General features: G+C 40.6%; 1 protein-coding gene across 2 annotated transcripts in view; it reads right to left on the reverse strand.

Moving 5' to 3' along the window:
* Positions 1-2,210: 2,210 nt before the first annotated feature.
* CERS6 (ceramide synthase 6) overlaps positions 2,211-14,170 on the reverse strand; it is a 109,419-nt gene continuing 97,459 nt past the window's right edge. The window contains exons 9-11 of one of the 2 annotated variants that reach the window (XM_088519453.1): positions 4,781-4,937; positions 3,744-3,767; positions 2,211-2,788 (exon numbers count right to left, since the gene is read on the reverse strand). In XM_088519453.1, coding sequence (XP_088375579.1) covers positions 2,627-2,788; positions 3,744-3,767; positions 4,781-4,937 — 343 coding nt within the window. In that variant the 3' untranslated portion in view covers positions 2,211-2,626. The remainder of the gene's footprint in view (positions 2,789-3,743; positions 3,768-4,780; positions 4,938-14,170) is intronic. The other variant, XM_088519454.1, reaches the window with a different exon arrangement.

Genomic DNA, 14,170 nt, shown 5'->3' on the forward strand with positions numbered 1-14,170 from the left:
CCTCAGGGCAAGATAAAATATTTCATAAGCTTTCAGAATTTGGGGGCATGTCAAAACATCACAGCCCATTCTTGGACATTATATTTCTTAACTGCCTGTGCATAAGGGAAATGGTCCCCTGAAGGTAATCAACACCATGAAAAAGGAGTGTTTAAGCTTGTTTAAACATCTTCAATGACCATCTTAACAGGTCATTATGCTTATTCAATATATCTCTCATTTTAAAAGTCTTGTTTTAAAATCTCAGTATCATTTTGACAGTAATTACTAAACAAGAACTACTTCAAATACTGTGGATGGGATATTTCCTATAGCAATCATTCTATTTCCACATACATCACTCTACTTCATATCTCATGCTCTGCAGATAACTGGTATAAAATCAGAGAGGCACAGGAGACAGATGAGAAAAAAATCAGAGTCTGAGAAACTTCTGTGGGAGTAAGAGATCCAAGTAAGACTCTCCCACTCCCTCAAATACAGTCATGGACATACAACCTATGCAGCTGCTGAATTACAAAGATGATAATGGCATTTTTCAAAAGATGCTCTGTGGGTTATACATATCAACGTACAGTAGTAAAACTTCCAGCTTTTTTCCATGATTTATGAGTTTTCACTTTCCTTATCTTTATCCTCCACTAAGTGAAGGAGCTATTTGGATTCATGGCATGCTGCCCTTATTTCAGCACATTTCTAGCTAGCACACAAAGGTCCCTATGAGTAATAAAGGTTTCAGAAGTTTTCAAGAGTCATCAATAGAACCAAACAAATCCCAGTTTTTCAAAAGAAAGAAGTGGCAACACACCTTTTTCGGTACACTTTGTATACATAGAACCTTTAAGCATGTTTTATGGCATCAGAAACCTTACATATTTTGCTATTTGCATAGGTAAAGAAATCAGAAATACTTCCTGGCATAGCATTCCAAGTGAACATGGCACACCAATTCCTTTGTATACAGGAGACACACTGTTACAACCTTTTCCTATTTTGTTCCTTCCTTTTCTTGCTATATATATTATATGTATGTATATGCATATATATCAAAACATATATATGCGTACATATATATCATATATATAAAAATACGTAAGTGTGTATATGTGTGTGAGTGTGCACCCACGTGTGTTTGTCTTTGGTCTATAAGCACATTGGTTCTGTCACAAACACAATACTGTTGAAGACTAGGTTGCATAGAATCTGTTGCCCAGAAACGTCTCCTACTTCTGGCATTGCTGTAAATAATCACAGAAAAGTGTTCTGCAAGAGTTGTATGATTCTTAGCAATATAACATCAAATTTTGTTCTAAAAACTGGAGGAAATGTATAGAATTTAAAAAATGATAATGTTTATTTTGGGTGTTACTTTGTCTCCTTTTGGAACATGGTTCATAAACCTTGGCTCCTTGCTTAGGAGAACAAAATTATTTTACGATCACCCTTAACTTTATTTCTGGAGGTAATAAAATACTGCTGAGCCTTTGAAGCTTACTGTGAATTATGTTAAATAACTTTTGCTCAAGCTTTCATGCATTTAAAATAAACTTCTAGTAATATATAACCTTCTGCTTTTTATCCTTTCTTCAGCCTACCAAGAAAGTGACAATAATTGTAAGGACCATACCTACACTGAGCTGTATCCAAGGAAGAAATGACCTTTCATCTGCTGTTTTTTTTCTTCCCCGCCCCCCCCCCTTTTTTTTTTTTCCTCTTTTCCCCATTATATTCCTGCTCTCATCTTTTTGAACTTGCAAGAACAGTTTCAGGAGTGAGTTCTGGATTCACAATGGTACTATTTCAACACAGAATCTGTGCAAAAAGCTGAAATCTGTAGAGATCAAAAATTGCAAGGCAAAAATGAGTAAGTTTATCCTAACTGTTGACATAAATTATTGTGCATTTGGGTATTTGCACAACTAATCAAGTCTACTTCTAATGCAATTAACCACCAATTCAATTTTTAAATTATGCTAAAATAATGTCCCACAATTACCACAGGTTTTCTTTCTTTCATTTGCTAACTGACCACATTAGCTACTATTTAAAATACCAATCCAATGTTCTAAAACTTTATGTTGGAGAAACCGACACTGTGATTGGATAGGCAATTTCAAAACCAGCACTTTAAACACAAAGATAGCAAAAATATCTGAAGCAAGCTAGAATCTGTAAAGCTATGTTGTATCTTACTGTAAGTAACAAATCAAGCAACTATTACTTATAGCCGACCCAGCAAAAGCAACAGGGATGGACAGAAGAGTTCTGAGCATGATGCTCCCCACCACTGAGAATCCAAAGAGCTAAAGTTTGAGTAAGGATATTCCCTTTTGTCCAGAAGTTCCCAGAAAATACACAAAATAAATAATATTTTAAAGACAGTAAAAATGAAAATACTGCTCCCATTGTGTCAGTTATATACACATACAGCATGCGCCTACGTATACAGAATGGTGTGTCTTCTTCATTCACAAACAGGGAATATGGCAGTGCGCTATCAGAACACTTTGATACTCCTAACTTTTTCTGATGCTGTGATATATGAAGAAACTGCATTCACAACTTATAATTTACTTCCAGTAGCAAACAGTTCATTCTGTTCATCTCCCATGATTGAACTCAAGGATTAATGCTCCTCTGAGCAAGTGCCACCACTAAGATACCCATTTGTCCCATTGGCACCGCCAGTCCCATTAGTGGTGATAGTGCTGTGTGGTGTCTTTGAACGAGATCCTGTGTCTTCCTCATCCGAGCTTGACTCAATGTCACTTCGGTCATCCTTTGCGACCTGTAGAATTTGAGAAACAAAAACAAGCAGTAGGCTATTGAAGGGAACACTTTTTTGTTTCAGCCAGAATCAGAGAATTCTTTTTTTTTTTTTTAAATGGAGCTTTGAGAGCAGCCTCATCAACTCTGGCACACCTCTGCTCTTGCCTGTCTAGACTCATTTCAAAACATAGGGGTCTATACATCCAAATTCTGTGCACAAAGACAAGGCGAGAACTTCTCATTGGTGCATCAAAGGTTAGGACACTAAAATGAAGGCACAGGGTTAACACGAAAGATTGTGGACAGACTAAAGGAAACATCCAAGTTCTCTAGTTCATTCTACTACTATTTCCTCTACTGTCGTACTACAAGTTTATTTCCTGAATCTTTAATACACCAAACTAACAGCTGGTGCAGGGATTCCTGTGCTTCTTTTGGGGGGGGGGGGGGCGGTGCTTCACTATGATCTGATAATGTCAGGATAAATATAAAATATTCACACTAATTTGCTCCCCCATCACTCTCTGGAGGCTGTGTTCCTCATGGAACAGAGCTAGAGGGTAGGCAGAGGTGTGAGTACTGGTTTCCATAACTTGTCATGCCAGACAGCTCCAACTTTGGATCTCAGATAGCAAGGGTGGCGCATAGGAACACTGACCATGGTTTAGTTTTGCCCCTATTTCCACCTGAGCTTCATTCCTTCCAGTTTATGCCCATATACTAAGTATATGTATTCTTTAGATTAAGGAGACCTCTCCCTTTCTTTGTAGCTCTTTGAAATTCACAGGTGAAGATCACTAAGTTTGAGAGCTGAGCATTACATCCCTTAGTATCCTGAAGTGACTTCTCTCTACTCTGTTCAGTCAGGTGCACAGAAACATTGGATATAAATAACTATGGAAACTGCAAAAGAAAAAAAAAAAAGAGTATTGTACAGAATATGTCTTTAGCATAGTGAATTTAAAAGAACTTACATGCAAAGGGTTCCACTTCCCAGCCTTCTGCATAGCACAAGGAGAAGGACAAACAAGCAGAGTAAGAGAGGGTAGGTAATGCTCTTTGAAGCCATTGCTTTAATTCAAACAGGACAGCTGAGGCTAATAATTGCCAAAGCAGAACAGAAAAGAAGTGTGGCTTCCAGGTAAAACACAGGTCACAGCTGCATTGCCTTTCCTGCACGGGGAGTGGCAGATTCCATACTCCATCCTGCAAGAGGCTAAGCCCCCATTCTTAGAAATTACTTGCAGAAATACTCCCATTCACCTCTGGGTGGTCATATATCTAAAATACCTACTTATGTGTTTTACCATTTTCAGAAAAAAAATGGTTTCCTGTAATTTACACAACTAGGTCTATAAATGCAACTTTGATCATCTAAATTTGAGAGCAGTACCTGCCTAGAAAACATACTGAGGTTAGCATTTCCCTAGGTGAATTATGTCTCAACAATGACACCAAGATAATGAATTTTGTCCCGACTGGTCTTATTATGGGAGAGTAGAGAGCCCTTTGCAGAACCTCATCAATACTAAAAACTAAAGGAGGTTCAGATCCATAACTGTGTCACAAACAATGACAATAAAGTTTTAATATTGTAACTATCTTGATTAGCTGGGAAATGAATGCTTTCCTAACAACCAATATAAAGAAAAAAACAGAACTGGCAGCCCACAGATAACAATTTGCTGCTTCTTCCCCTTCTCCCCACCTGCTCACCTCCTGATTGAATTGGGTTCTGTGAAACAGACTATAAGGAGGAAGTGCAGAAACATATATAAGTACAGTCACTAAAAATATGTTAATTTATTTTTATCAGGAGGAGGTTAAAAAAGTTACTATTAAAGTAAAGATGAGATAATGGCAAGAGTCTTCAACAATGTGTTATGAAGCAGAAAGAACAAGTAATCAGAAGGTCGATGACCCTCAGTGAATTCTGAAAAAATTAAAATGTTAAAACATATGTTGGAAATGTTGAAATGTTGAAACATGAAACAGAACTGTGCAGTCTTACCTTGCCCTTTGAAATAGCTTTATAGGCTGCCTTTATGATTAAATAAGACCAAAAACAGTGTAGAACTTGAAGAAGTGCAAGCAGTATGTTTAAGACCCACCAGGCAGGAAAATTGCCCAGAGCTTCGTATAGTTCAAACAACGTTGTGTTTAATATCCTAGGGGAGAAAGCAACAGAAAAATAATGTTTTCTTTAAGTCAACAACAACCTAAAGGAACCTTTTTTTAAGTAAAGATGACAAATGCTTGATTAGATGAGATCCACACATTCATTTGGTTCTTAGAGCAGCAAAACCTGCGACTTGACTTGTAGTGGAATAGGAGTGACAAATGATTCTATGTCTCCAGAGTTAAGTGACCTTAACAACCATCACATATAGAAAACAAAGATCCTCAGCATTTCTCCTTTTTTAAAGTTGATAGGTGTTGGTTGCCCCAAATATCTCATTTCCTGATTAATAAAGGCTACTTTATTATGTTCTTGGCTTTTTCATCTCAGCTTCTTCCACTTGTGTCCTGTGGAACTTAAACAGTCTAAGACTGTTCAGTTAATGCGAGATTCCAACCATATCTGAAACTATAGCAAACACCTGAGAAGATTCAGAACAGGAGGTTTCTAAATGAACGGAGCTCCATTTGACTGTTATAGCATGAACTCTTACTTAGTGGAAATAATAGCACAGATAGGAATCCCAAATCAAAACAAAACAATGAGATTTATTTCTGGCTGTTGAACAACCCAGATGACTCTGCTAAGCACTAAGGTACTGTGCAGCAGCCGAGGGCTGTCTCTGGTGGCCACTTGATGTACAAGATCCAGCTGGCACAGCAGCCAAGAAGAGCCAGCCAGAAGCTTAGCTGTCATCAGGGAAATGCTGGTGGTGGGGGACTGGTGCTGAGGAAAACAAGGCAGGTCTGGAAATCTGAACAAAGGTTTTGTAAATCAATGTTTCAGTTGCAGATACTGACAGTGACTTTTAAAATTTAACTTATGAAGGTCTGCCAATACAGTGCTAATTATTCTGCCCAAATATTCCTATCCAGAAGATGATTTCTATTTAGATCTTAGCAAAGAGCCTGACAGCAGAGAGGGGACAACAGGCAGTAGAAAGCAACTGCACTCTGAGAAGAAAAAGGAAAAAAAGACAACTTACAAATGCCTGTTGCTCTGAGAGGAACAAGGGAGCTAAAATGAGGATTTGTGAACTCCCGTCCATTTTCTCCACTGGTGTGAAAATCCTTCAAAAAGTCCATTGGCTTTGTGGCCTTTATTTTTTCAACCAATAATCACCACATAACCACTAGATGGCACATTTAATCAAGCAAACAACTCTCATCTCCGCACAGCACCAGCCTGGTCTGCAGGAGAGAGACCTGCAAGGGCTCCTGGGCACAGCTCTTGGGGTCCTGAGCCCCAAGCAGGCTTTGAAAAGTCAGGGATGCTGGGTGCAACTTTTTGCTAACCGCACTTACCACAGCCCTTTCTAGCAAAAGAAAGTGTAGATCAGATTATGACTTGCGCATACACAGGAAACCCAGAATACTATCTTCAGTGGTAATGATTTATGTGTGCGATGGTCAAAACTAACTCTAATAAGCTAACAGACTGCCCTTTATACTGTCGAGTAGCTCATAATAAATATTTTACCTTTTTTATTTTTGCTTTCCTATGCTAAACTGTGGAGGCTTGTTCAAAGACAATAGTACCTTGTTAGCAGATAGTTAACCACAAGGGTGTCAGTCTTTGCAGCAGATGGGGGACAGAGCCGAGAAAGACGAGGACTGAGGAACACCTCCCCCTGCCTCGTGTGCGACGTGTCTTGCCAGAAGAAAAGAAACAAAGCCAGACAACCGCGCAGGTGGCCAGATGCTGATTGGTTGTGAGCTTTGCAACACTTGTGTTGAGAAAGTATAAAAAGAAGTTGGTTTGGAAATAAAGTTGTCTCACTCTGCACCCCAGACTGAGTCCGTTTCTTCACAAGGTGCAACAAATGGCGCCCAACGTGGGGCTCGAAGACTAGCTGTCTCTCCGGTTGCACCGCCCAGCTGAACTCCCGGGAATCACGCTGAAAGGAAGCGTAAGGATCAAGCTGAAAGGAAGCTTACTTTGTGTGCACACTAAAAGCCTCTTGAAAGGAAAGAGGTAAGCGGCTGGGAACTATGGGTTCATACCTAATGAAGGAACAAAAGGACGATTTAGAAGCTTCTCCTAAAAACTTGAAACCGCAAAGAAAAAAATTAGGTGAAGAAGAGCTGCAAAAGGTTCTTGCATGGGCTTCTAAAGACGATCCTTCGGTGAATAGTAAGAATGTTTTTAATCTGGAAAGATGGGACCAAATTGGGGTCCGACTGTGGGATAGTGCCACGCGCGGTGATAAGGCTGCTGCTAACCTGTTGCCACAATGGCGAGTTGTACTCGAAATATTGAAATCTCATAGTGGGTTGCAGTCGAACATAAATGACGGGATCGGGGCCCCTGCCATCCCCTCCGCGCCTCCTTTACCTCAATCGTGTCCTGATGAGAATCAGAAAAGAAAACGTGCTGCAAAAGCCTTTGCGGTACTGCCACCTGATGAACAGGACGATGATCCTTTTGGTCCGGGTCCTATTGACCCTGGAAAGGAGCCAGACCTATACCCCCCGGATCCTCACGATAAATGGGCCTCAGTAAAACGAGGAGCAAAACAGGCGGGGGATGTGGGCATGCTGAAAGCCTTTCCCGTTATCTGTGCACCAGACCAGAATCCGCGTTGGGAAGGTTTGTCGTATAATCTTATTAAGGACGTGCGACGTACGGTGACAGATCATGGCCTTGGCGCACCATATACCACCCACCTTATACAATCTCTTTGTGATTCTTCGGTTTTTACTCCCCATGATTTTAAAACCTTGTTTCGCCTCATTATGACTGATATGCAATACACGATGTGGGAATCGAAAATGAGAGAGCTTGCTCGAGCTCAGGGGGAGGAAAACCAGCGGCTGTCGAAAAAAGGTCCTTTACGGGCTGTTACTGTGGACGTGCTAATGGGGGAGGGCGATCACAGTGCTACAACAGCACAAGCAGAAATCCCCCCTGAGGGCTTGCAACAAGTTAAGGCACTTGCTCTCCGCGCCCTTAAGGCCGTTCCGGAGAGTGGTAAACAAAGACAACCTTTTGTTAGCATAAGACAAGATGCGAATGAGCCATATATGAAGTTTTTGGATCGGCTTAATGAGGCTCTGGAGAAACAAATTGATAATGAACAAGCACGAAGCTACATTTTTAAGCAACTAGCAGTTGAGAATGCTAACCCTGATTGCCAGAGAGTTTTGCGGCCACTAAAGGATCCTACTATTGATGACATGCTAAAAGCATGTATTAATGTCGGTACCAAACAGTATGAATATTCACTGATGGCCGAAACATTTGCAACAATGTCTATGAAAAGGCCATGTTTTGCTTGTGGCCAATTTGGGCATATTCGTAAATACTGTCCGAAAACACAAGCAAACAAAGGAGCGCCTGGACTATGTCCGCGCTGTCACAAAGGACAACACTATGCTAATCAGTGTCGATCAAAATTTGATAAGGAAGGTCGACCGCAAGCCCCTTCGGGAAACTTCAAGCGGAGCGCGGCAAGGGGTCGCGCCATGACGGCAAATCACCCCTCGGAGTGGCTCCCACCGGGAAGCAGCCGCCGCTTGTGCGCCAGCACAAGCGGCGGCGCCGGGGTGGACCTGGCCACTACAATAGAAGTGCTAATTACTGATACATCAGTTGTGCTAATTCCAACTGGTGTCCACGGCCCCCTGGGGCGAGGAATGGCAGCACTATTGATTGGGCGATTTTCAACAACGAGACAAGGGCTGTTTGTGTTACCTGCAGTTATCAACGCAGATTTCATAGGAGAAATTAAGATAATGGTATGGACTCCGATACCACCCTGTACTGTGCCAATGGGAAGATATGGACGATATATTGATTGCTGCAGAGCAAAAGGAAACAGCAGAAGAGGCTCTGCATCAGATTACGCGAGCAGCATCAGCTGCAGGATTAAGAATTGCGGAAGATAAAGTACAGGAAAGTCCGCCTTGGCGATATTTAGGATGGAGAATTTCTGATCATCAAATTCGACCACAATCATTGACCCTAAAGACAGACATAACGACTTTGAATGATCTTCAAAAACTTTTGGGAACTATTAATTGGATCCGTCCCTCCTTAGGGATTTCCACAGAAGATTATCTAGTCCAGTAAATCCGTTTGTAACCTGTCTAGTAGGACAGCCTGTTGATATTTGGTATATTTTGTTTATTGTTAGCATGCCTGCTTTGTTTCTTGTTATGTGTTTAAGGATAGATTGGCCATTTAATTAAGTCATGGCTGTTCAAACAAAAACAAATAAAGAAGGGTGAGATGTGGAGGCTTGTTCAAAGACAATAGTACCTTGTTAGCAGATAGTTAACCACAAGGGTGTCAGTCTTTGCAGCAGATGGGGGACAGAGCCGAGAAAGACGAGGACTGAGGAACACCTCCCCCTGCCTCGTGTGCGACGTGTCTTGCCAGAAGAAAAGAAACAAAGCCAGACAACCGCGCAGGTGGCCAGATGCTGATTGGTTGTGAGCTTTGCAACACTTGTGTTGAGAAAGTATAAAAAGAAGTTGGTTTGGAAATAAAGTTGTCTCACTCTGCACCCCAGACTGAGTCCGTTTCTTCACAAGGTGCAACACTAAACTGCAAGATTGCTTCATAATTCTTCCAACTTCTAGTGAGAAGGCTTTATAACATGGTTATACAGTTGCCCTTTTACAGTATCTTCTGTTAATACCATGAACATCAGCAAATGAACCATTTCTTTCTGCTAAAGTGCAAAAAAACAAAACAAAACCCCCAAAAACAAACTCATATTATTGCTTTTACCAGCTGAAACTCTCCAATCTCAACTTCATGCAACTTATTCTGCCAATGGTGGCTCTACCTGGCACAGTTATATCCCAGTTTATAATTTAAGAGGACATTTTCAGGACACTTCAAAACACAGCTTTAGTCAGACCTGTTTATTCCACTGAAGGTTATTTCAAATAACTACTATATCAAACTCAAATTTTAAGTCAGCATTTCCTGTACGTTATGCTGCTACTGTTACATCCAATTGCCTTTTGTATGTCTAAGATCTTAGGCACAGCAGAACTGTAAGTGCAGTTAGAGGTTTCTATTTACATTTTGATTCACTGGACTGAATTCATCCCTGAATACTTCTGTTGGAGTCAAGGTAAAAAAGCAGCATTAGAGATACAGATATTCTGTTCTTGCAAAAATCCAAAATATGAGGAAGCCAGCAAGGCCAAAAGGAATGCTTCTGAATCCAAAAGAAAACTTGCTGCTCCAATGAGTCATCTGCTGCATACTAGATATGGGAGATAAGCACTCATCAGAAAAGCACAACTCCTCCTAGTCTGCTGTGTCTGTCAGACTAAGGGCAGAACTGGAACTCTGTGCTAAGCACCTAAAAAAGGCTACATAAATATTGTACTAACTGTTTAGCAATGCTAAGAATATGATGTGCGGGCTAGGTGCAGAGTGGGAGTTAATGCTTACAGCGTCCATCAGGCCGAGCAAAAGCTGAATGAAGATACAGGGGACTACAGAAAAATCAGAGTAAAGTACACAACTGAATAACACTGAGAAGAAAACTTTCTCTCATATCTAAATTCTTATAAGGAAGAAGATCATATAGCCAGTCGGACTGGGAACACTGATGCCACTTGCCGAGACTGCAGGCAAGGACAGAAAGAGGGAAGAAGGAGGCAGCTTGGAGAGCTTTCCTCCAAATTCCGCTTTTGAAAGGATTCAGCTGTAGCACTTTAGTCAGCTATGCATATAACAGAGGCTGGAAAACAAGCATTAGAATGGAATACACATAGGAGAAGCATCTTTTGGATGAAAATGCAAATCAATCTTTGGTTTAAACTCTAAAGTTATTTGGGCATTTAAGGGTGCAAACATGCTTGCTGGATTTTTTCAAAGCTTTCCAGTGATTAACTGTCAGCTTTTCAAAAGTAATGATAGAAACTTTGATTCTTGCCTATCTGACTTCAAACAGATAGATTTGATCTGACAAAAATAAATTTTAATCTATAGGTCCTCTACCTCTGTGAAAACTCTGGTCAGATTTTTTCCATCTCCACAATTTGGAAGAAAATACTAGCTTCTGCTCCTGAAAATAGGTTCTCTCTCTCAACCAAAAGCAATTTGTCAGGATCTCTGAAAATTTTTAATAGCTGAGAGAAAAAATGGGATGTTATGGTATATTATGCTATTTTCCCCCTCTTCTCTTGTTAAATACATCAAAAACGGGATGTAGCATGAAGCTCTCAGTTTAGCACCTTGAGTTAAGTAGTGTGGCTGACGGAGGCAGAAGAAATCAAATTCAACACTGTAAATCACATCTACTCCTACAGAAATCTGTGGTAAACTTTCAGGAGTGCTGGCATAATATATGAGCCACTGAGAAAGGTAATTCTGTACTTACTGTACTAATGCTGTAATTGAAGTCTCAGAATAGAACTAAAATGCTTTAAACAGCTCCTAAACAATCATCTGTATTGTATGACAATAACAGATTTTCCCTACCATTTAATCCCTTATCTAGTGAGGGGAGCAGTACTCGGAAGGCTATCAGCAACAGGCTCATACGCTGACGCGGAGAGATCACACTCCCTCCCACCAACCTAGCGGGCACAACTCCGGTGTCTTAGATAACAGAAACTAGCTCCTGGCAAGCTTGTCTTTCACATGGGATGGAGGGAAAAATGGACATGAAGGAAGAAAGATAAAGAAAGAGACGGATGGCGCAAAGAGCAAAAAGTGTACTTACATTTTTGAGAATTGACAAAAACATGCTGCATTTGTTTCTGACCGTATTCTGACAGGAATGGAAGGAGGCGAGAATGGTCATATGGGAAAAGCAGATAGCCCTCCAGACAGGCAGAAAATTCATGATAAATTGCAGAATTAAGTGCAACAGGGTGGCTGCCAATGCTGAGCATTGTTATCACAACCAAAGGAAGCAAAAAGAGTGCAGCTGCAATGCATGCTACTGCAAGATGCCTTGGCCTTGGTAGTGTTGCCGAGCAGCCAACATCCTGTGTTTGCACCACGCTCAGTGAAAAGCAAGTTGTTATTGCAGAGCAATAGCCAGGAGTCTCCTAGGGTAAGACAGGACAGCAATACATGACACCATCTTCTCTACAGTAATTTCAGAATAAACTTCTTACTTCCTATACCTCAGGGATGGTTCATGAAAGTACACTATACTATACCATAAGCAGCTGGACATTGTCTATATTCCTCTCATTATGCAGTAATTACTTTTAGGGGGGCATTACTGAAATTAGGACATAATTCAGTATAAGTAATCCAACAGAGTACAAGTAATCCAATAGTTCTGTATACCATTTTCAGCAATGCTTAGGAGATATTGCTTCCTAACATTTATCCTTTATATATACATGCTTATTTCCATCTCAAAACATGAGAGTTTACGCTTTATTATATATGGGAACTAATAAGACCACAGAACAGAGAGTGAGGCATCCTAGATTCTGTATTTAGCTATTCTATTAACTTGTCATGTGATTGAAAAAAAATCTTCACATTTCTTTACATGGTTTACCTATTACTAAAAATGGACACAAGATATTAGCATGTCCCTTGCTGCTCCTGGATTTTTTAGTGGGATTTACGCTACTAATCAGGGCTTGGTGAATGAGAGGGGAGCTGCAGAGATCCTCTGTGAGTTGAGAAAAGTCAGGCAAAGCAATCAGCTGCACCGCATCAACGAAGCAGGGAAGGAAGGACAAAGCAGGAGAGAGAGCTGGTCTTTCAGCATCATCTCAGAAGAATTTGTCAGTTGTTTTGTGCTCATCCTGCTCATGACCATCTTTCTTTAGACAGTAAGTTGATAAAACATTTCTGCACAGTTAAGTGACGGAAAGGATATAAACTCTTGGGTCAGCTTGACACATTCAAAATGCTGAGCTATGCTAGGTCAACATACTTCAGATTTATCAGTGAGGTTAGAAACACATGGAGTTTTACTTATCCATACCAGCCCTAAATCAGAGGATTTATAAGCTAGCTGAGGCCTGCAGCTCCCCACATGGCGCTAACACAAGCTCAGCTGCTATAATGGCCAACAATACCTCTTTGCAGGAATCCTAGCCCTGCTGCTGAAACTGTGGTATTTTAAGCCCTGTGTAGATCAACAGGATTTCCAATTACTTAACTGAAATGATACAAGAGGCAGGAAATTATTCATGTTTGATGTACTGTAAAAGGAAATATTCTGATCAAGCTGTCACTGTTCTGGCTTCAACTGTTTTTTCCTGCTCACTCAGTATCTTCTCATCAACAGCTCCTGCCTGTTAATGGTCACTGGTATGAACATTAATATTTCCAGTCTTGACAGAAAAAATCAAGAACACAAGGTCAGAAACACCTTCACAATCCAAGCTCAAATCTCAGGACAGTCTTTCAATAGACATTAGGACACAGAAAGACTCCAAACTCCCCAGCAGAATGTAATTAACACTCAACAAAGGATTCTATCACCAACATCTTCTGGCAGAATGCTTAGGTAAAAGCCTTTGATCCCAATACATTGGCAGAGAGAAGCTACTTTATGGATGGGGTGGAAAAACAAAGAAGCAAACAAGCAAGCTCCCCTCAGCTCCAAACTAAATCAACTGTACCTTTGTCTCCATGAGTGTTGTAAGAAATTCTTCCGAGTCTGGGAAATCAGCCTCCAACAGTTCACAGTTTAACCCAGTTTTCCAAATAATCACCTCCAATTTTGTATCTTTTACAGATCAAACTATGCCATGTTGCAGCATTGCCAAAATGAACAAAATTCCCTCAAAGTATTTTGCTCTAATGACCTCTCCCTATCTCCTCTCCTTTGTCTGGGCTCTTCCAGTATTCCTACATCAAAACTACTCTCCTCTTTACAGGATGGAGAATAGTTTTTAGAAACAAAAATCTATTTTGGGTTAAACTTTCCTCATCTACCTCTCCTTTAGATAAAAACCAGTTAAACTGTAATTTCCCCGGTCAGTGTCTTTTTTTCTCCCCTCCTCCCTGCAACTTCAGAGAAGATTCAGAGAACTGAATCAAAAGTAGCTTGCAAGGAAGCATACACCTATGGTGGATGCAGCTCTCAATACGAGCACATCAAGGAAACTTGTGTTTACTCTCCAAGCACCACGGCTTGCTGAGCTGATCTAAAAGCAGCTAAAATGTCTGGTCAGAGGAATAACACCAATGCCATTTCCCTTCCCTTGAGATATTTACACCCATCAGGATAATTCTGAGGGGGGAAAAAAAAGGACATAGTAATTTTGTGTGTTC

The sequence above is a fragment of the Tinamus guttatus genome, unplaced genomic scaffold (genome assembly GCF_059628265.1).
Source record: "Tinamus guttatus ecotype Peru unplaced genomic scaffold, ASM5962826v1 Tinamus_guttatus_pri_ptg000060l, whole genome shotgun sequence".
NCBI classification, from domain to species: domain Eukaryota; kingdom Metazoa; phylum Chordata; class Aves; order Tinamiformes; family Tinamidae; genus Tinamus; species Tinamus guttatus.